We start from the raw sequence: 23,908 nt of genomic DNA, 5'->3' as shown, positions 1-23,908 counted from the left end.
CTAGTCACAGCCTGCCAACATAGAATGACCTGTTTATTCTTACTGTGTTTTCTGCCTGTTAGCCAATCCTTATCCATGCCAGTATATTGCCTCCTATCCCATGTGCTTTTATCTTACTAATCAACCTCCTGAATAGAACTTGAATAGAAATGAACCCGTGTTTTGTTTGCTTTTTATAGCCTTATTAACCCGATTTAAATTGGACATCTGTACCCAAGACCCCTTTCTTCCTCTATCCCATGTACTCCTTCTGAAAATAAGCTTTTACGTGACCACCTATTCTTCCTACCAAAATGCACCCCTTACTCATACTTATCTATATTGAAATTAATTTGCCCATTTGCCAATGCCCATTCTGCAAGTTTATTAATGTTTTCTTGTAATTTGTCATAGTATGTCATCCTACCGTTCATACCTCCCAATTTGGTGCTGTCAGCAAATTTTGAAATTGTACCCCTGCTTCAAGAACAAATTGTTTACAAGAATGGTGAATAGTGGTTCCAGCATCAATCCCTGTGGAACAGCACTTGCCACCTTTTGCAAGTTTGAGTTGCTACCTTTACTCTCTTTTTAGGCAGCTTGCTATCCATTTTGCTCTTTGTCTCAATTACATATGCTCCAACTTTAATCATTAGGCTACTAACGATGCTTCACCTGGGTCTTTTAAAAATCCAGAGGCGAATGTTGCAATGCCACTGTCTTACTTGACATATTTTTGACACAGCAATGACAATATAAGCAATATGACAATTTTGAGACCATCTGTAGTTTAACAGAAATACAACCAAAATTGCTACCAAAAAAAATCCCCACTGACGCACTTAAGCAATACTTTTGGGTAACATTCCCAGGATCTATTTAGACAAACACCCCTAGCACTTGCTCCCCAACACTCAAAAGTATGCAAAACACTCAACCAAAGCAGTTATATCTGGCTTCATAAAATGGTGTCCAAATACAGCTACAAGTTTCCTCTCACTACGCTCAATTTTATGAATTAGAATACATCTTATTGCCAGGAGTTTATTATTTGCATTGCCTATAGAATAAAGAATGGCCTCCATCTGTACTGTGACCATTTGGTCTTCCTGGCCATGTCAACTCTCCATAAGAGCAATTCAGCTAAGTGACATTCCCCTGCCTTATCCTTCTAGTCCTGCAAACTTTTTCCTCTTCAGATAATTTTCCAATACCCTTCTGAAAATCACTATTAAATCCATGTCCACCACAATTTCAGACATTGCATTCTGGAGCCTGCCTCATTTCTAATGTCACCGTAGGTTCTTGTGCCATTAACTCAAAACCTTCCGCCAATGCAACAGTTTCCCCTGCCTACTCTGTCCAGACCTCTCAGCTCTATCAAATCTTCTCTCAACCTTCACTTCTGTAAGAAGCCCCAGCTTCTCCAGCCAATCAAGGTAACTGAAGCTCCTCATCTCTGGATGCAGTCTTGTAAATCTTTTCTGCACCCTAATCTGAAGTCCTTCTTGAGGTGTGGTGTCAACAATTGGACACAATATTCCAGTTGAGGCAAATTTTTAATGAAGGTTCACCATAACCTCCTTGCTTTTGTACACTATTCTATTTATAAAGCTTTCTCAACCTCTGCCGTCACCTTCAGCCATCTGTGCAAGTACACTGCCTGGTCCTGATGCTCTTGCATCCCCTTTAAAATTATATCCTTTATTTTGTTGCCTCTCATCGTTCTTCGTAAATGCATCCCTTCACTCTTCGCTGTGTTAAATTTCATTTGCCACGGGTCCGATCATTCCACAAGCCTATGTCCTCTTGAGGTCTTCCCCTGTTTTCCTCACAGTTCACAATGATTCCAAGTGTGTCATCTGCAAATTTTTAAATTGTGCCCTGTACAGCAATTACAGATCATTAAAATATATCAAGAGCAGCATAGGTCTTAACACTGACCCCAAAGAACTCCACTATACACCTTTTTCCCGTCTGAAAAACAAGAGCTCACCAATATTCTGTTTCCTGTCACTCAACTAACTTAGTATCCATGCTATCAATGCCCCTTTTGTTCTATGGTCTTTAACGCTTCTGACAAGTTATGTGGCACTCAAATGCTTTTTGCAAGTCCATGTACACCACATCAACCGCATTACCCTCATCAGCTATCTCTGTTACCTCATGAAGTTAGTTAAACGCGATTCACCCATAATAAGTCTGTGTTGCTTTCCTTAATCTACATTTGTCCAAGTCTCTGTTTATTTTATCCTGGATTATTGTTTCTAAAACTTTTCCCACCAACAAGGTTAAATGAACTGGCCTGTATTTACTGGGCTTTTCCTATTTAACAAAAGTGAGACAATTTTCAATTCTCCAATCCTCTGGCACCACTCCTGTATCTAAGCAAGATTGATTACAGCCAGTGCCTCTGCAATTTCTACCCTGAATAATCGACTTTTAAGTAGGGCCAGCCTTCTAATACCTGGTCTTCAGTTTTTAGCCCATCCAATGTAACAACTACCTCCTCCTTCATTATGACTTTGGAAGCATTTTCTTCCTTCATAAAAGACAGATGCAAAGTACTCATTTAGTACCTCAGCCATGCCCTCCATGAGTAAATATTCTTTGCATCTGAGTCAGCTTCATTACTCCATATACTACCCTTTTATTATTTACATGCCTGTGGAAAGCTTCTGCATTCCCTTTTATGTTAGTTGCCAGTTTTTTCTCACTTTGAATTTTCCCTCTGAAATTCCTCTATTCAGCTCGGTTCTCACTGGTATTATCAAGTTCACGCCTGTCACACAGGCCCTTTATCTGCTTCATCTTTCTATTCCTTTTGTTATCCAGGAAGCTCTGGTTTTGTCTGCCCTACCTTGTCCCCTTGTGGGAATGTACCTCAGCAGTACCCGAAAAATCTCCTCTCAAGGCAGGTGGTGATGACGGAGCGGTATTGTCGCTGGACTAGTATTCCAGAGATGCAGGGGGGCCCGGGTTCGAATCCCACCGTGGCAGATAGCGGAATTAGAATTCAATAAAAATCTGGAATTAAAAGTCTAATCTTGACTATGAAACCATTGTTCATTGTTGTAAAACAAAAAAACCATCTGGCTCACTAATAACCCACAGCAATGCGGTTGACTCTTAAATGCCCTCTGAAATGGCATTTAAGAGTCAAGTCAGTCAAGTTATTTAAGAGAGCAAGCCACTCAGTTGTATCAGATCACTACAAAGTCACATAAAAAGGAATGAAAGTGGACAGACCACCCGCCATCAACCTAGCACCGGAAACGACAACGGCAGTATCAGCCCTGTCGAGTCTGCAAACATCCTCTTTGCTAATATCTGGGGGCTAGCGCCAAAATTAGGAAAGCATTCGCACAGACCTGAGAGTCATCCTTATTGAATCATATCTTATAATGTCCCAGACACCACCATCCACCCACTGGCAGGCCAGACCCAGCAGAGATGGAGGCACTGTATACAGTCGGGAGGGAATTGCTTTGGGAGTCTTCAACATTGACTCCAGATCCCATGAAGTTTCATGGCATCAAGTCAAACATAGGCAAGGAAACCTCCTGCTGATAACCACGTACCACCCTCCCTCAACTGATGAATCAGTGCTCCTCCATGTTGAACACCACTGAGGGCAGCAAGGGCGCAGAATGTACTCTGGATGGGGGACTTCAATGCCCATCACCAAGAGTGGCTTGGTAGCATCACTACTGGCCGAGCTGACCAAGTCTGAAATGGCATGTCTGCTAGACTGGGTTTGCGGCAGGTGGTGTGGGAACCAATAAGTGGGAAAAACATACTTGGCCTCATTCTCACCAGCCTGTCTGCTGCAGATGCATCTGTATAGGTAGGGGTGACCACCGCACAGTCGTTGTCACAGCCCCGCCTTCACATCGAGGATACCCTCCATCGTGTTGTGTGGCACTACCACTGTGCTAAATGGGATAGATTTCGAACAGATCTAGAAACTCAAGACTGGGCACCCATGAGGCGCTGTGGGCCATCAGCAGTACTGTACTCGAACACAATCTGTAACTTCATGGTCTGGCATATCTACCATTACCATTAAGCCAGGGAATCAACCCTGGTTCAATGAGCAGTGCAGGATGGCAAGCCAGGAGCAGCGCCAGACATACCTAAAGATGAGGTGTCAACCTGGTGAAGCCATAACACAAGACTACTTGCAAGCCAAACAGCATAAGCTGCAAGCAATAGACAGAGCCAAGCAACCCCACAACCAATGGATCAGGTCTAATCTCTGCAGTCCTGCCACATCCAGTCGTGAAGGGTGGCGGACAATTAAACTCACTGGAGGAGGGGGCTCCAAAAATATCCCCATCCTCAATGATGGAGAGGCCCAGCACATCAGTGCAAAACATAAGGCTGAAGCATTGGCTACAATCTTCAGCCAGAAGTGTTGAGTGAATGGTCCACCTCGGCCTCTTCCGGAGGTCCCCAGCATCACAGATGCCAGTTTCAGCCAATTCGATTGACTCCATGGCTATCAAGAAACGGCTGAAGGCACTTTATACTGCCAAGGCTATGGGCCCTGACAATATTTCAGCAATAGTACTGAAGACTTGTGCTCCAGAACTTACCGCTGCCCGCCCCCTCGCCCCCCCCAGTCAAGCAGTTCCAGAACAGCTACAACACTGGCATCTAGCCGGCAACGTGGAAAATTGCCCAGGTACGTCCTGTACACAAAATCACTGTCAACATCCTCAGGGTTACCATTGACCAGAAAGTGAACTGGACTAGCCATATGAAATATTGTGGCGAGAAGAGGTTAGAGGCTAGGAATCGTGCGACGAGTAACTCACCTCCTGACTACCCAAAGCCTGACCACCATCTACAAGGTACAAGTCAGGAGTGTGATGGAATACTCCCCACTTGCCTGGATGAGTGCAGGTCCCACAACGCTGAAGAAGCTTGACACCATCCAGGACAAAGCAGCCCACTCGATTGGCACCACATCCACAAACATTCACTTCCTCCACCACCGACGCACAGTGGCAGCAGTGTGTATCCATCCAAAAGATGCACTGCAGGAATTCACCAAGGCTCCTGAGACAGCATCTTCCAAACTCACGACCACTACCATCTAGAAGGACAAGGGCAGCAGATGCATGGGAACACCACCACCTGGAAGTTCCCCTCCAAGTCACTCACCATCCTGATTTGGAAACATATCGCCGTTCCTTCACTGTCGCTGGGTCAAAATCCTGGAACGCCCCCCCTAACAGCACTGTGGGTGTACCTACACCACTTGGACTGCAGTAGTTCAAGGGAGCAGCTCACCACCACCTTCTCAAAGGCAACTTGGGATGGGCAATAAATGCTGGCCCAGCCAGCGAAGCCCATACCTCATGGATGAATTTAAAAAAGCAACCCATTGATTGATTATGGTTTTGTCTGCCAATCTTTGATTTTAATTTACCTGGGCCAGATCTATTCTCATCCCATTGAAATTGCCCCTACTCCAATTAATTATTTTTTATTCTTGATCGCCCTTGTCCTTTTCCATAGGTATCCTTAGGCATAGGTGCCTAAATGTTCCCCTGACACTTGATCCAATTGGCCTACCTCAATCCCCAAAACCATCCTTCCTCCTTGGGCAGTAAACATACTGATCAAGAAAATTCACCTAAACAAACTTCAAAAACTCCTCATCTCCAACCATTACCTCTATTACTATCCCAGCCTACGTTAAGATAATTAAAGTCCCTTGTTATCACTACCCTATAGTTTTTGCATCATTCTGTAATTTCCTTGCAAATGTGTTCCTCTATCTTTCCCACGAGTTTGTGGCCTATAGAGTACACCCAGTAGTGTAATGGCACCTCTATTGTTTCATTCAGCGTCAACCAAATATATTCTGTCCTAGACCACACTTCCTCTCTCTCCAGCACTGCAATCACTTCACTCACTTTTCCAGGACCGCTTCATCCAATTCAGGGTCGCAGGGAGTCCAAACGTATCCAGACAGGTAATGGGCACTAGGCTGGGTACATCAGTCCATCACAGGGCGCACACACACAATGGGGGGCAATTTACTGTAGCCAATCCATCTAACAAGTGCATCTTTGGATGGTGGGAGGAAACCCTGAGCATCCGGCAGAAACCCACGCAGACAGGGGGAGAATGTGCAAACTCCACACAGACAGACACACTATGTCAGCATTGAACCCGGGTCCCTGGAGCTGTGAGGCAGCAGCACTAACCACTGCGCCACCGTGCCACCTTTAATGTAACTTTCTCCTTAAATCAACACTGCTGTTTCACTTCCCATCTTGCCTTCCAAGTCTTTCCTGAACACCACACATTCAGGAATATTTTGTACTCAGTCGTGCCCTTTTTTGATCAGGTCTGTTATTGACATGCCATCACATTCTCACTTGGATAACTGCACCAGCAGCTCAGCAACTTTATGCACAGTATATCTAATTTAGAATTTATTGCATTTCCTCTTACATAGAAAAAAACCTCAACCATGACAAGTCGCTGTTTATAAAGGCAGCAACAAATAAATAATCTATTGCTTTTCTCTACATCACCCTTTAAAACAGTGCTCAATTGCTGTTAAACAGGTATTTAGCAGGTTCAGAGGCCAACTGAGAGGCACCAACATTTCCAGCTAAAGTATAGATTTTGGGAAAACTACTTTGTTATTTTTGATTAGTGCCCGCCATTTACACCACCTGTACTTATCCTGGACAAACAGCTCTAGCCCTTTGCCATAGGTAATTACAAAGGTGATGCATAAAATTTACCTATAATTTTGGACAATTAAAGCAGAATAATTCCCTGAATCAGCTCTGCACACAGCCACCTACCCACCCACCCCCCCCCCCCCCCACCTATAAGTGCAATTGTCATGAAGACTATTCTGCTTGTTGGTGACCTTTTCAAAATTACATTATTTAAGGCTGGAAAATGACTCGAAAACTGGAACATATTTAAAAAGGCACAAGCAGTAACGGCATCATCGCTACCTCCAGAACTTCTGGGGGCCCTGCTGTTAATTTAATCATTGCAGAGGATGAGGCACAAATTGTTTCCGTTCATGTTACCCAATAGTCAGAGTCTCAGGAGTCAGGTACTCAAGGAACTGGCCCTGACGCTTTTGCATGGGCTTTGGAAGGAGTTGAGTAGATGTGAACAGAAGTACTTGTAAATTTCCCAGCTACAGCATTCATCATGTATAGTGGGCAAATCAGGGTTGACACCAACATGCCTGACATAAATAGTGCTGACTATATTTTGAAAAGCAATACCAAAACATGAACAAGACTGCAAGCGTCTAGAACACTGCAATAAAAAATATAGAAGTTTAAGCAGCTAAATCTCCCATTTTATATAAACTGTTAAATATAATCGGGCTCTGGTGGCTCATTTATTACCAGGGGAATTCCTACTGATTACAAGGTGCAAACTGAAAAGGAGGTAACTTGGCTACAGGCTATATCGTAAAATGTCAAGATCGAAGTAACCCAATTTGAATTTAGTACAATAGGACTTTTGGAGGGATAGTGAAAACATTCTCTCCCAGAAGAAATTGTGCTATAAAGCACGTAGCTTTTTACCATGTTTGGGCTTCTTTACAAAACAAGGGCAAGAACCACGAACTGCAAATATGTAATGAAGGGTGTTTTTGTTGATAATGAATTTTTCTTCAAAAAAACTTAGATCATGCCTTCTGGACCAACCTGGCAAAGCAGTTGATAATGAGTATCAGTATTCAGAAATACTAAGGTATTCAAATTTGATTTTCAGTCTCTGGGCAGCTTGAATTCAGAATATTCTGGAGTTATGTATCTCCATGAGATGGATGTTACCCCCAATCCAATCATTTAGTTCTCATCTTGCAATGCAAATTTTTGGAAGCAAGTTGGGCGAACAATGATTAAGGAGGTAGAATGTTATTCCCAATGAAATTTAAAGATAGAGAAAGAAACAGCAAACATTGGAGAAGGATGCAGGGTGAATTAGAGTCAAATTAGATACGGAAAGAGGAATACTGTAGAGGGAGGAAGATTTGATTGAGAAAGCGAGAGATAAAAAGAGCATTTATAAATCTCGAGTTTCCAAAACTCCAGTTTCAAATGTACCCTTTCTAAGTCTGTCAGGTTTTAATGGCATTGCAAGGACATAAATGCCATCATGAGAAGGGACCTTATGACGTGAAATACCAGCCCCAACTTCCTGCAGAGTTTTATATTTACTGCGCAAATCCAGCAATTTCTTGAAAGTCCTGGGGAGATTGACAGTGAGGCTCTTTGTTGTGTGAAATTCACCACAGAAAAGCACAAATCATCCAACAGTCTGTAGTGACTCAATACCAGGTGTATATCATCTTCACCACAAACGGCTCTTCTTTTAGAACATATATTAACCTTTACCTCAACATTATTTCGCCAGCAAACTCCTTGATTTCAGCCTGGAGTGCAACTGGGTGTTACAACTATCTTGTGATCCTCCCTGCATTTTCTCAAATATTTCTCTTAAGTGACATTGTACCCGCTTCGTTTTGTAATTTGCTTTCTCGGACTGGGGTTATACTAGGTATATGATGCATGCAAAAGGGAATCCAAGAATAAAAACAAAATGCACATTGCAGTGTAATATATATACTGAAGTGGTAAAAGCTTTTCATCCTACTTCAATATTTCAACTTTTGATGTAAAATTTACTTCCCAAACAATAGCAATGCAACATGTATCCAAACAGTTCTATACACGTATTACAATAAAGATGACTCTCGAGTAAATGTTATCCACATTAAGGAAAAGCTAAACAAAATAACACTGCAACTCAACGGATTAATTTGTTCTGCCTATATTGCCACTAGGAGCTCCAAATCTTAATAAAACACGTCTACTCAATCACCAAACGGTTCGGTTAAACATTGCCTGTTTGGAAAAATCTTATCAATTCAAGTCAGAAACAAACACACAACGGTTTACACATAACATTGTGGAAAGGACTTCTTATCGGTCGTGATACAAGGCTTATCCCCCTCCATTCTTGCATACAACCACGATTAGGTCCCATCCTAAACGATTCAATTTCCGTAAATGTAAAACAAGCAACCAGGCCCGATAGTAGCCTGCCGCCCTCCAAACGAACCCATCGAGTCGCTCGACCTATTTAAATAGGGACGGCATGCGTTATCTAGTTCAGGCCCAGCTTAAAAAAAAGGCACAAGACGAAAGATATGCTCAGTACTATTTAAAACAAGATCATATAGTAGAAGAAAACGCGCGCAGCGCCCACTCTTGTAAACCCCAGAGGTAAGGCAAATCGTTATGTTCAGAAACACAAACCGTGAGCCTGGCTGCAAGGCCCCGGTTGGAGGGGGGGGGTGGGGGGGGCCTGAATCACCACAGCTCTTCAGAAGTGTACCCCCTTTTCTAACTCAACCCGTTGTTTGAGGGTAGAAAATCTTACACAAAATGGCGTCCCTAGTCTCCGGCCTAGCAGCGCCGAATCCACACGACGCACGCTCACGTACAGCCGCGCCCGCCTGACGGCCTCACTCACCCAACCTCCTCCACGACTGCCCCCGATCTACTGGAAAAATCCACCTCCACCACTCAGAACAAAGTTTAAAATGCTGACTGATTCGGGGCAGAATTCAAGTAAATCTAACGCAAACTGTTGTCACGACCGCCATGTGTGTCAGGGAATGAGGGAACGCACACGCACGACGCATCATGGGAAAAAAACGCGCACTTCAAAATTCAATAGCGGGACTGCGGGCGGAGGAGCACACAGAACCGCGTCACCAAAATAATCCCTTCCGCATCGGGTTGCGGGAATATAGGTTGTACTAATGTGAAAAAAGTCGGGTCTTTGAAAGACTGAATCTAATAGGGGTGGAACTGCGATATTCATTGCAGAGATTTTTTAAAAACCGACATTTAATTCATGAATAATACTGTGTATTTTGGCAAAAATAATCTAACTGTTAATGTGTGTATTTAGTTAAATACTTAACTGAAAGAAGAGCGAATGAAATGGTTGGGTCTGAGTTGAAAGGTCAGCGGCGTTGAGTGGTGTTCAAAACAAGATCTGCTTGGTGGCTTTCATGTTTGTGTCCTTGAACGGCTGGCAGGTGCTCACACAAGCCCGACTATGTTGAACAGATTCAGTTATTTCCGGAGGTGAGTGTCACTATCCTAGTTTGAAATCGTACTCATTTCGGGCGAAAACCTTTGCACCGCCTTCGCTCCTGAAACACCCCTTGAGATACCAGACAAGCCTAATCAGGCTCGACTCATTTGCCCCATTCTATCCGCACCCCCAGTGCGCAACGCTTAACTTGTCCCGTCTCCCATTCCCCCTCCCCCCCATTCCCCCTCCCCCCCATTCCCCCTCCCCCCCATTCCCCCTCCCCCCCATTCCCCCTCCCCCCCATTCCCCCTCCCCCCATTCCCCCTCCCCCCTCCCCCCTCCCCCCCATTCCCCCTCCCCCCTCCCCCCCATTCCCCCCTCCCCCCTCCCCCCCATTCCCCCCTCCCCCCCATTCCCCCTCCCCCCCATTCCCCCCTCCCCCCCATTCCCCCCTCCCCCCCATTCCCCCTCCCCCCCATTCCCCCCTCCCCCCCATTCCCCCCTCCCCCCCATTCCCACCCCCCCTCCCCCCTCCCCCATTCCCATCCCCCCTCCCCCATTCCCACCCCCCCTCCCCCCTCCCCCATTCCCACCCCCCCTCCCCCCTCCCCCATTCCCACCCCCCCTCCCCCCCATTCCCATCCCCCCCTCTCCCCATTCCCATCCCCCCCTCTCCCCCATTCCCATCCCCCCTCTCCCCCATTCTCATCCCCCCCTCTCCCCCATTCTCATCCCCCCCCTCTCCCCCATTCTCATCCCCCCCCTCTCCCCCATTCTCATCCCCCCCCTCTCCCCCATTCTCATCCCCCCCCTCTCCCCCATTCTCATCCCCCCCTCTCCCCCATTCTCATCCCCCCCTCTCCCCCATTCTCATCCCCCCCTCTCCCCCATTCTCATCCCCCTCTCCCCCATTCTCACCCCCCCCTCTCCCCCATTCTCATCCCCCCCTCCCCCATTCTCATCCCCCCTCCCCCATTCTCATCCCCCCCTCCCCCATTCTCATCCCCCCCTCCCCCATTCTCATCCCCCCCTCCCCCATTCTCATCCCCCCCTCCCCCATTCTCATCCCCCCCTCCCCCATTCTCATCCCCCCCTCCCCCATTCTCATCCCCCCCTCCCCCATTCTCATCCCCCCCTCCCCCATTCTCATCCCCCCCCTCCCCCATTCTCATCCCCCCCCTCCCCCATTCTCATCCCCCCCCCTCTCCCCCATTCCCATCCCCCCCCTCTCCCCCATTCCCATCCCCCCCTCTCCCCCATTCCCATCCCCCCCCCCTCTCCCCCATTCCCATCCCCCCCCCTCTCCCCCATTCCCATCCCCCCCCCTCTCCCCCATTCCCATCCCCCCCCCTCTCCCCCATTCCCATCCCCCCCCCCTCTCCCCCATTCCCATCCCCCCCCCCTCTCCCCCATTCCCATCCCCCCCCTCTCCCCCATTCCCATCCCCCCCCCTCTCCCCCATTCCCATCCCCCCCCCCTCTCCCCCATTCCCATCCCCCTCCTCTCCCCCATTCCCACCCCCCCTCCCCCCCATTCCCACCCCCCTCCCCCCCATTCCCATCCCCCCTCTCCCCCATTCTCATCCCCCCCCTCTCCCCCATTCTCATCCCCCCCCTCTCCCCCATTCTCATCCCCCCCCTCTCCCCCATTCTCATCCCCCCCCTCTCCCCCATTCTCATCCCCCCCTCTCCCCCATTCTCATCCCCCCCTCTCCCCCATTCTCATCCCCCTCTCCCCCATTCTCACCCCCCCCTCTCCCCCATTCTCATCCCCCCCCTCCCCCATTCTCATCCCCCCTCCCCCATTCTCATCCCCCCCTCCCCCATTCTCATCCCCCCTCCCCCATTCTCATCCCCCCCTCCCCCATTCTCATCCCCCCCTCCCCCATTCTCATCCCCCCCTCCCCCATTCTCATCCCCCCCCTCCCCCATTCTCATCCCCCCCCTCCCCCATTCTCATCCCCCCCCTCCCCCATTCTCATCCCCCCCCTCCCCCATTCTCATCCCCCCCCCTCTCCCCCATTCCCATCCCCCCCCCCTCTCCCCCATTCCCATCCCCCCCCCCTCTCCCCCATTCCCATCCCCCCCCCTCTCCCCCATTCCCATCCCCCCCCTCTCCCCCATTCCCATCCCCCCCCTCTCCCCCATTCCCATCCCCCCCCCTCTCCCCCATTCCCATCCCCCCCCCTCTCCCCCATTCCCATCCCCCCCCCTCTCCCCCATTCCCATCCCCCCCCCTCTCCCCCATTCCCATCCCCCTCCTCTCCCCCATTCCCATCCCCCCCCTCTCCCCCATTCCCATCCCCCCCCCCTCCCCCATTCCCATCCCCCCCCCATTCCCATCCCCCCCCCTCTCCCCCATTCCCATCCCCCCCCTCTCCCCCATTCCCACCCCCCCTCCCCCATTCCCATCCCCCCCCTCTCCCCCATTCCCATCCCCCCCCCCTCTCCCCCATTCCCCCCCCATTCCCTATTCCCCCACTCCCGCCCCCCTTCCGCCCCCACTTTCCCCCAACTCCCCCACCCCCCACTTTCCCCCAACTCCCCCTCCCACTTTCCCCCAACCCCCCACATCCCCCCTCCCTCTCCCCCAACCCCCCACATCCCCCCTCCCTCTCCCCCACATCCCCCCCCCCGTCTCCCCCACATCCCCCCCCGTCTCCCCCACATCCCCCCCCGTCTCCCCCACATCCCCCCCGTCTCCCCCACATCCCCCCGTCTCCCCCACATCCCCCCGTGTCTCCCCCCAATGGGTATAGGCCCAACCTGTTCAACCTTTGCTCATAAGATAACTGCTTCATCCTGGGAGCTAGGTGAGTGAACCTTCTCTGAATTGCTTCAAATGCAGTTGTACCATTTCTCAAGTAAGGAGACCAAAACTGTACACAGTATTCCAGGTGCTGTACAACTGCAGTCACACTTTCCTACTTTTATACATGATCCCCCTTGCAGTAAATGCCAACATTCCAGTTGCCTTCCTAATCACTTGCTGCACCTCCATACCAATGTTTTGTGATTCATGTGCCAGCATACCCAGATCCTTCTGTACCGTGGAGTTCTTCAGTCTCTCTCCATTCAAATAACATACTGCTTTTCTATTCTTCCTGCCAGGTTGGACATGATTTCCCCACATTATACTCCATCTACCAAATTTTTGCCACTCACTTAACCTACCTAAATCCCTCTGAAGGCTCTTAATGTCCTCTTGACAATGTACTTTCCTACCTATGTTTGTGTAATCAGCAAACTTAGGTACCATACTTTATCCCTTTATCCATGTCATTGACATATTCATATCAATGTAATTAGTTGAGGCCCCAATACTGATTCCTGCAGTACTCCACTAGGAATAGCTTGCCAACCTGAAAATAACCCATTTACCTCATTCTTTGCCTCTTGTTAGCTTACCAATCCTCTATCCATGCTATATATTACCCCCTACCCCATGTGCCCTGATTTTGTCTAGTAACCTTTGATGTGGCACCTAGTTGAATGCCTTTTGGAAATCCTAGTACACCATATCTACAGGTTCCCCTTTATCCACTTTGCTTGTTACTTCCTCAAAGAACAAAGAATTTCTCTTTCACAAAACCGTGTTGACTCTTCCTGGTTGTGATATGATTTTCTAAATGTACTGCTATTACCTCCTTAATAATGGATTCTAACATTTTCCCTAAGACAGGTGTTAGGCTAACTGCCTTATAGTTTCCCTGAACTGATTCTATATCTTAATCTTCTGAACTAAGGTTATCCCTCACTACTGTACGAGTGACTAATGTCATCCTTAATTAACAGCGCTACCTCACCTTCTTATCCTAGTTTTCTGTCCTTCCAAAATGTCGGATAGTTTTGAATATTTAGGTACCAGCCTTGGTCACCTTGTAACCACATCTCTGAAATGGCTATCAGGTCATAGATATTTATCTCTATTTGTGCTATCAATTCATCTGTTTTGTTATGCATGCCGTGTGCATTCAGATACAGAGCCTTTGATTCTGACTTTTTACCATTCTACAGACTCTGGCCTTATTTTCTGGTGCACTCTTTGGATTATATTGCCTCGGTCCCTTCCTGCCGCTGTCTGGTTATCATTACCCATGTCACTACCTTGTTCTATCGCCTCACCCTTTCTCTTAATTTTACCACATCTTCCCTCATGTGATCCAGCACCCCTATTTAGTTTAAAGCCCTCTCTTGCCACAACACTGGCCCCAGCATGGTTAAGGTGAAGGCTATCCCAGCGGTACAGCTCCCACTTTGCCCAGTACTGGTCCTATTTCTCCTGCACTAATCTTTGAGCTACGCATTCAACTCTTTTATCCTATTTACCCGATGCCAATTTGTTTGTGGCTCAGGTAGTAATTCAGAAATTATTACCTTTGTGTTTCTGCTTTTTAGTTCAGCCCCTAGCTGCATCTAATCTCTAAGTAGAACTTCTTTCCTATTTCTATCTGTGTCGTTGATACCCATTTGGACCACAACAACTGGATCCTTCCCTCCCACTTCCAAGTTTCTATTTAGCACTGAGCACATGTCCCAAAACGTGGCACTGGACAAACACCATAGCCTTCTGGACTCATGTTCTCAGTTGCAGAGCCTATCCCCCTGACTATACTGTCCCTGGCTGCTGCTACATTTCTATTTACTCCCCCAACTTGAACGGCTCCCTACACCACAGTGCCATGGTCAGTTCGCTCATCCACCTTGCAGCACCTGCTCTCGTCCAGACAAGCTGCAAGTACCTCGAACCTGCTAGAGAATTGCAAAGGCTGAGGCACTGTCACTTCTACCTCGTTGATCACCATACCTGCCTTACAGTCACACCCTCCTGTCCCTGACCACAGACCAAATCAGAAGACTCTAGCTAAGGGGTCTGACTGTCTTCTGTAAGTGTCCAGGTAAATTTTCCCCTCCCTGATGCATTACAGTGCCCAATATAACATTAATTGAAATAATAATAAACACAAGCAAGGCTAGAGGCGTTAATTAAAATTTAGTGAAGAAAATAATTAATTAGCTATTTGAAACACAATGGCCCGTAACTTCCAATGGAGTGACAATTGAGTCCGATTGCCACTCCACTCTTAGTTACTTAGCTTGAATTGCAGCCGCTCCTATCTCGCCGACCTTCCAACTCAAACCAGGTGAAATCTGTGTCGCGCAGCGAGCTCCTGTGGCCTACAGTCGAGGGCAATTCAGTCAAAGATAAGTAAGCCATGCCCCCTTTTTTGCAGCACTAGCTGCCATAAAGTCGGTAAGATTAAAGGTCCATCAACTTGGAAAAGCCAAGGTTAAGTGGGGCGGGGGGGAAAGAGACGAGTTGAGTGGGGACATCGGCCTCCGGCCAGAGTTCCTCAAACGACCGACACTTAGTGCAGATACGGTTGCCATGGATCACACCGACATACATCAGATCCCACATAGGGCAGGCGATATGTTGCAGCTGTACTATCATCCTTATTGGCCTGTACCTTGCGAATTCTGGGGCAGTGTACCTGGGAGGTGCAGCTGCCCCAAAGATGCACTAGGGACCACCCACCCCCCCAAGAAACCTCCAGGCAAGGATCGCATGGCAGCTGCCCGGGAAGTTCTAACTTGCTTTGGGAAATTGACCTGCACTGGGAACCATCTGAAATGTGATATTTAATTGCAAGTTTTGGATAGTTCCGACTGTATTACAGTCGTAGTTAGCCAGAAAAAGTTAGAAGAATTAAAACCACTCCTAGCTTCTGGTAATTATTGTACCGACCCACAGGACTCCCACGACCCTCATGGCATTCCCCCTAATCCCCCCGCCCTCCCACCCACCAACCAGAACCCAACCTGACACCTAGCGCCATAAAAAAAGGGGGCATGGCTTACTTGTCTTTGACTGAGTTGCCCTCGACTGTAGGCCTCAGGAGTTCGCTGCGCTACACAGATCTCACCTGGTTTGAGTTGGAAAGTCGGCGTGATAGGAGCGGCTGCAATTCAAGTTAAGTAACTACGAGCGGAGTGGCAATCGGACTCAATTGTCACTCCACTGGAAGTTACGAGGCATTGTGTTTCAATTAGCTAATTAATTATCATTAAATTTTAATTAATGCCTCTAGCCCTGCTTGTGCTTATTATTATTTCAATTAATGTTATATTTAACCTGATTGAAATTTCCTAGTTTAGATTAGAGAAAAAGAGAACATGCTCACCAACCAATTTTTCTCCATTGCCGTTAAGTGACTCTTCAATTTTCTTTGGAATGCTCTGATCCCACAGACTCACCCCACTAGCTCTTCAAACTCTTGCTGCTGTCTCCAGGTTACCCTCGATATCTGGGAAGCAACCTGTACCTTTTACATCTACTGTAGTCTGAAAAAAGGCAGAGAAAGGAATACCCCTTTCCCCCTCTTGTACTTTTAATATCTTTAATGTAACTATTTAAGATAGCTTATTGTTATTAGTATTCATGTTCTTTGATTTTTGTGTAGTAGCATTCTTTTGTTTTAGTCAGTGAACCTTGTGTCTTAATTCTTTTAGTAAATACCAGGGTTTTCGAATTTCCAAAAAAAATACTAAAATGTCACTGGTCTCTACTGCGATCATTACAAAAGTGACAGAAGGATATGCTGATCTGGTTAGTTGATGTAGAGTGGAAGGAGATTCATGTGAAGCATAAACACCAATTTGGATCAAATGGCCTGTGACTGTGCTGTAAATTCTATTTTTTTATTTGATTTCATCGCTGATGTGGGAGCTTGCTATGTGTAAAATGGCTACTACTGACATACATTAGAACACTTCAAAAGTTCTTAATTGGCTGCTTTGCTTTGGGACACGCTGAGGTCATGAAAGGCACTATATAAACAAAAGCTTTTTTTCTTTCACTCCACGTACATAATTGCTTTTCCAAAGTAAAGCTCTTCATTGAGTATTTCCATATTTAAAATACCAAATAATATGAATGCTACTTGTCATAATGTTCTGGCTCAGTCTCTTTACATCATCTGCCTCTCTCTGTCCTGGTCAGTTTATTTTACTTGAAATGTAGTCTGTTTTCTATCGGTCAGATGCTGAAGAGCCATGTTCATTCAAATTTCTTAATGCTTCGCCCTTTATTGTTATGAAAGTTATTACCAACGTAAAGTGGAAATATTTATTGTTTTTTAACTCGTGATCTACAAAGGCTTAGTTAAACTCATGTTACTTGGTATATAGCTGATATGTATATTGTGTTGAAGAAATCATGGAAATTTGCTGCATTTTGAGCTCCATAGTCTCCCATTCCATACTATTCCTCAATATTCCTAACTTTCAAGCAGCTATGATTCCTCTGTTAAATAATTCCTGGACTCTGCTTCAATAATAGCAGAGAATTGTAACCACCTTTGGTAAAACTTGGAACAGATCTGAAGTAACAGATTTCTGTCAGACTGATGGTTTGAATCAGCTATCCCTGTCCATTTTCCTGCTAGATTGGCGCTAACTTCAGTTAACATATAAGTTTTTGTAACCGCTGATATGAATTCAGAAGTATCTAAGTATTTAGCCAATTCTGGCTTCATTATCTGAAAAGACAGTGGCGGAGAGGGATCCACATTTGAATCCCACCATCGCAGATGGCGAAATTTGAATTCAATAAAAATCTGGAACTAAAGGTCTAATGATGAGCGTGAAACCATTGTCGATTGTTGTAAAAACCTATCTGGTTCACGAATTTCCTTTACTGATCTGGTCTGGCATACATATGACTCCAGACCCACAGCAGTGTGGTTGACTCTGAAATAGCCTAGCAAGCCACTCAAATTGTATCAAACTGCTACAAAGTCTAAAAGGAATGAAATTGGACAGCACTGACAGTGATAAACTCAGCCCTGTCGACCCTTACTAACATCTGGGGGCTTGTGCCAAAATTGGGAGAGCTGTCTCACAGACGAGTCGAGCAACAGCATGACATAGTCATACTCATGGAATCATACCTTACAGATAATGTCCCAGACACCACCATCACCATCCCTGACCCAGCAGTGGTGGTAGCACATTGGTGTACAGTTGGGAGCAAGTTGCCCTGGGAGTCCTCAACATCGACTCCATGGCATCAGGTCAAATGTGGGCAAGGAAACCTCTTGCTGATTACTACATTCCCTCCCTCCTCAGCTGATGAATCAGTACGCCTCCATGTTGAACACAACTTGGAGAAAGCACTGAGTGTGACAAGGGTGCAGAATGTACTTTGGGCGGGAGGGGGCTATAATGTCCATCGCCAAGAGTGGCTCGGTGGCACCAGTACATATGGAGCTGGTTGAGTCATAAAGGACATAGCTGCTAGACTGGGAACCAACAAGAGGGAAAAACATATTTGACCTCGTCCTCACCATTCTGCCTGTCACAGCTCCATCATGTTGTGTGGCACTATTGCCGTGCTAAATGGGATAGATTTCGAACAGATCTAGCAACTCGAGACTAGGCATCAATGAGATGCTGTAGGCCATCAGCAGCAGCAGATTTGTACTTGAACACAACCTGTAACCTCATGGTCTGGCATATCCCTCACTCTACCATTACCACAAGCCAGGGGATCAACCCTGGCTCAATGAACAGTGCAGGAGGGCATGACTGGAGCAGCACCAGACATACCTAAAAATGATGTGTTGACCTGGCAATGCTACAGCACAGGACTACTTCTGTGCCAAATAATATAAGCAACAAGTGATAGACAGAGCTAAGCAATTCCACAACCAACAGATCAGATCTAAGCTTGGTATTCTTGCCATATCCAGTTGTGAATGGTGGTGGGTAATTAAACAACTAACTGGAGGAGGAGGAGGCTTCACAAATATCCTTATCCTCAATGATGGGGGAGCCCAGCACATCAGTGCACAAGATAAGGTTGAAGCATTTGCACAATCTTCAGCCAGAAGTGCCAAGTGGATGATCTACCTCCGCCTCCTCTGGCGGCCCCAGCATCACAGATGCCAGTCTTCTGTCAATTCAATTCACCCCATGTGATATCAAGAAATGGCTGAAGGTGTTGGATACTGTAAAGGCTAGGTGCCCTGAATATTCTGGCAATAGTACTGAAGACTTGTGCTCCAGAACTTACCACTCCCCTAGCCAAGCTCTTCCAGTACAGCTACAACACTGGCATCTACCTGGCAATGTGGTAAATTGCCTATTTTTATCCTGTACACAGAAAGCAGGACAAATCCAACCAAGTCAATTAATGCCCCATTAGTCTTCTCTCAATCATCAGTAAAGTGATGGAAGGGGTCATCAATAGTGCTATCAAGTGGCACTTAATTAGGAATAACCTGCTTACTGACACTCAGTTTGGGTTCCACCAAGGCCATTCAGCTTCTGACCTCATTACAGCCTTGGTTCAAACATGGACAGAAGAGCTGAACTCCAGAGGTGAAGTGAGAGTGATCACCCTTGACGTCAACGCTGCATTTGACCACGTGTGGCATTAAGGAGCTCTAGCAAAACTGGAGTCAATGGGAATCAAGGGTTAAACTGGTTGGAGTCATACTTAGCACAAAGGAAGACCGCAGGAGTTCTCCAGAGTAGTGTCCTTGGCCCAACTATCTTCACCTGCTTCATCAATGACCTTCCTTCCATCATAAGGTCAGAAGTGGGGATGTTTGCTGATGATTACACAATGTTCAGCATCATTCGGGACTCCTCAGATACTGAAGCAGCCCATGACCAAATGCAGCAAGTCCTGGACAATATCCAGGCTTGGGCTGACAAGTGGCAAGTAACAGTTGTGCCACAGAAGCGTCAGGCAATGATCATCTCCAACAAGAGACAATCCAACCATCGCCCCTTGATCTTCAATGGCATTACCATTGCTGAATCCCTCAGTAGCAACATCCTGGGGGTTACCATTGACCAAAAACTGAACTGGACCAGCCATATAAATACTGTGGCTACAAGAGCAGGTCAGAGGCTAGGAATCCTGCAGCGAGTAGCTCACCTCCTGACTCCTCAAAGCCTGTCCACCATCTACAAGGCACAAATCAGGAGTGTGATGGAACACTCTCCACTTGCCTGGATTAGTGCAGCTCCAACAACACTCAAGAAGCTTGACACCATCCAGGAAAAAGCAGTCTGCTTGAATGCACCCCACCTGCAAACATTCAATCCCTCAATCACCAATGAACAGTGGCAGCAGTCTGTACACAGGATGCACTGTAGGAACTTGCCAAGACTCCTTAGACAGCACATTCCAAACCCACGACCACTACCATCTAGAAGGACTTGGAAATATACCGCCATTCCTTCACCGTTGCTTGGTAAAAATCCTGGAACTCCCTAACAGTACTGTGGGTATAACTACACCACATGGACTGCAGCAGTTCTAGAAGGCAGCTCATCACCACCGCACAATTCGGGATGGGCAATAAATGCAGGCCTGGCCAGTGATGTCCATCTCCCATGAAGAATTAAAAAATAATTTTTGGCCAAACTAATATTTCTTGATCCTCATTGATTAAACTGTGTAGTTGTAACATAATTAAGTGTGCACCAATTTAGAGTGAAGGCAATTACTCAGTTACCACTAATTTACCTTGGATAATCTGGAGTTCTGTGTATCCTAAAATGAAAATATGGCTGTTGCGAGTGAACCCAATTTTGCTTGTTTTCCATGGCAACTGCAAAAGACATTCTGTTGACATTACAACAATGGCTTGTCATTTCAAATACATTTGCTTTCTTCGAAGGTTGAGTTAAGTATTGTGATCCTTTTTGCCCTGGCTTTTCCAAAAAAATAGCTTAGACTCTTTGTCTAGATTCAAGGTAGAGTGTATTCTGTTTTTGACTTATGTGGTCATAAAATCTTTAATGAAAATGAGCCACTAATTGAGAACCTTAGTTTTGTTTAAGTTTCATATATGTGCTTTAAAATAATTTTGGTAGTGCAGCTTTAAGAGTATATTAATTCTGAAGTTTGCTTGGGTGTTTTGTGCGTGAAATATGGAACCTGCTATTATAGTATGACTTACTGTGTTGAGGGACTGACATAAAGGATGTTCATTTCTAGGATATATCTTTATCTTATGGATGTTTCTGACATTTATGAAGGGGGAGAAAAGGTATTGGAAAAAGCTTCAAGATATTAAAAAGTGAACGTGTATATTTTTAATTTCACTGGCTAATTAACTTTTGTTTCTTATGCAGATGTGTCACCAACATTTCTCCAGTTTTGAGTTTTTTAGCTACCAGACAAAAGCATACACTGCCTGATCTGCCTTATGACTATGGCGCATTGGAACCACATATCAGTGCGGAAATAATGCAATTGCACCATAGCAAGCATCATGCAACCTATGTTAACAACTTAAATATTACAGAGGAGAAGTATGCAGAGTCCTTGGCCAAGGGTAAGTGCGCACAATATGTAGCTGACCTAGGAGGAATGTCCAGGCAGATTTTTTAAAAATCCAAAAGGCTAGCAGGAGATGAATAATGGGCTATCAATAATGTTATTAATGAATAATGGCTCAGTATTAGACAGCCAAATTGAGCAAAACTGAAATGTCCAGTGAGGAATTTGTATTTTTTACCAATTGCTAGTCTATTAAATTTTGATCTAAAATTCTTGTGGACTGCGCTGTGTGCTATGTTAGTGATACCAGTCCCCATTTGATGGGCTACTATAGTAATTAGATTATAGGCAAAATGGCTTTTTTACTTGGGATGGAGGTATGGTTTGGGCAGCAAGTTTCTTAACTTTTTATTCTGCAAAACTTTCTTCATTGATACATATGGCGGCCTGGATGCAAACTGACAGCTTTTCAATTATCTTTTTTCTCTCCCCCCTCCGCCCCTCACCTTGCATTGGGGGAGGTTAGAATTTAATTCTAGTTAAAGACTTGGATTGCAGTCTGCCCTTGTCATCATTTCAACATCCAGCTTTTCATAAACCCTAAAATCATTTTCCTTTGCATCAATATCCTTCTGTAAACAGGTTTCTGAAGTTTTGCACATTATTCTGCAGCATTCTTAACAATGAAGGGTAGAAGATTAATATTATCGGGTTTGATTTATGATTTGATGCCATTGGCTCATCTTGATGTTTAATTTAGCCTTGACGTTTCAGTGAATGGTCAGTAATGCACCTAAATCTTTTCCGATGTTGAAAGCCATGGGCTGGATATTTGCTTACCAATGGAGGCAGGATGGGGATCGGGAAACATGAAATCTTGAAACTTTTCACTGCAAAAATGAATATCCTCCCCTTTCCCAACCATGCGCCATTTTCATGCAGCTTTTTCACAGGTCAGGAAGGCCTTAGGTCATCCACACCTTTTCTGAGGTTGGGGTCACCATTGTGAGCACTGTAGGAAATTTGAAGTTCCTCCCTCCAAGCTATTTTCACATGCCGGTGTCGTTTTGGAAGCTCTAAAAATAACTGCCTCCTTGGAGAGATTGTGGCACTGGGGAAGCTTTCTGAGCAGTTGGGAACATTGTGACAGGTAAATACTTTGTTGAAATGTAGATGTATTTTACAGCAGTGATTGAACATAAGCCTCTGAAGATCTTTTCTTAACTTCCCAGCTGCCTTAGGTAGTGGCCAGAAATATCAAATACAGTTTTCTTTTTTTTTTAATGTTCATAGGCAAGAGAAATTTATCATTATTACTACACTTTCCTAACTCTTACTAAAACGTACATGGATACTAGATTACTAAAATGTACATGGATACTGGATTGATATATTCCATTAAATTACACCCCGGGGTAAATTATTCCGGTTTCCATTTGCTGTTGTTATTCCTGTCCCTATCTTATTCTGAATTGGGCATCCCATTAATTACCATGCAGTCTCATTCTGGAGCCCTGAAGGAACTTGACAATCCAGTATAATATTCTCACAATATCTTTAAAACAGAAACCAAACATTCCCATTTGATTCTGGGTATTAAACATATTTTGTTTGTTCTTTATCTTAGATGACACTTTATTTTTCAAAATTATCCCAGAATTCAAATATTAATGTTGAATCCCCCAAAAGATTTTTTTTTTTTGATACCCAGGAACCACCTAGACTGTTTTTTCATTAGTTTTCTTTCTGAGTGAAAATTTGATTATTCCCTTAAACTTAAGGTAAATTACCCCTTTGAGTGCTTGAAATAGCAACTCATATCAAGTTCCAATCTCAGCAACAGTTATGACCAGGCTTGGTAGTTCTAAAACAAAAACAGAATTACCTGGAAAAACTCAGCAGGTCTGGCAGCATCGGCAGAGAAGAAAAGAGTTGACGTTTCGAGTCCTCATGACCCTTCAACAGAACTGAGTAATATTAGGAGTAATATTAATTGTTCAGTTCTGTTGAAGGGTCATGAGGACTTGAAACGTCAACTCTTCTCCGCCGATGCTGCCAGACCTGCTGAGTTTTTCCAGGTAATTCTGTTTTTGTTTTGGATTTCCAGCATCCGCAGTTTTTTGTTTTTATCTTGGTAGTTTTAAATTGTGCTTTTACATCAGAGACAGAAGTGCTATATGGAAGTTAACTGCAAACTGATTACAGGTATTTTGTTTTGAAACATAACCAATGGCCTGGTTGGGTTTGAAGTCTTTGAAAGGCAAAGCCTTTGTTCACACCATGGCTATGCTGTGGAATTTGATGTCTGTAGATAAATTCTTAAATTCTGTAAGTTTCTAGATCTCTTGTTGCAGTATCAGTGCTCATGTGGCCCTGGGAACCATTGTCACCTGTTTTTTTCTTGGGAACAAAATCCATTGTGCCTCTTGTTAGGATCCCAATAAGTCGTCATATCATCTGTAAATTTAGAAACTTAAAATTTAATAATGCCCATTATATAAATAAAATTTTACAT

At 45.4% G+C, this 23,908-nt stretch overlaps 2 protein-coding genes across 4 annotated transcripts in view; one reads left to right on the top strand and one right to left on the bottom strand.

The window, feature by feature from the left end:
* The window catches only part of wtap (WT1 associated protein), a 69,827-nt gene extending 60,092 nt beyond the window's left edge, over positions 1–9,735 (bottom strand). Inside the window, exon 1 of one of the 3 annotated variants that reach the window (XM_078556798.1) lies at positions 9,520–9,735. The gene's annotated coding sequence lies outside the window, so the exon portion shown is untranslated. Of the gene's footprint in view, positions 1–9,302; positions 9,408–9,519 lie in introns of those variants that run through there. The other 2 variants (XM_078556800.1, XM_078556799.1) reach the window with 2 other exon arrangements.
* Positions 9,736–9,810: 75 nt separating this feature from the next.
* sod2 (superoxide dismutase 2, mitochondrial) overlaps positions 9,811–23,908 on the top strand; it is a 37,045-nt gene continuing 22,947 nt past the window's right edge. The window contains exons 1-2 of the mRNA XM_078556801.1: positions 9,811–10,142; positions 21,246–21,448. Of these exons, the coding sequence (XP_078412927.1) occupies positions 10,114–10,142; positions 21,246–21,448 (232 nt within the window). The 5' untranslated portion in view covers positions 9,811–10,113. The remainder of the gene's footprint in view (positions 10,143–21,245; positions 21,449–23,908) is intronic.

Source organism: Cetorhinus maximus, chromosome 14 (assembly GCF_964194155.1).
Source record: "Cetorhinus maximus chromosome 14, sCetMax3.hap1.1, whole genome shotgun sequence".
Taxonomy (NCBI): Eukaryota; Metazoa; Chordata; class Chondrichthyes; order Lamniformes; family Cetorhinidae; genus Cetorhinus; species Cetorhinus maximus.
The sequence above is the reverse complement of the archived record's forward strand: the minus strand, read 5'-3'. Positions and strand labels throughout refer to the sequence as shown.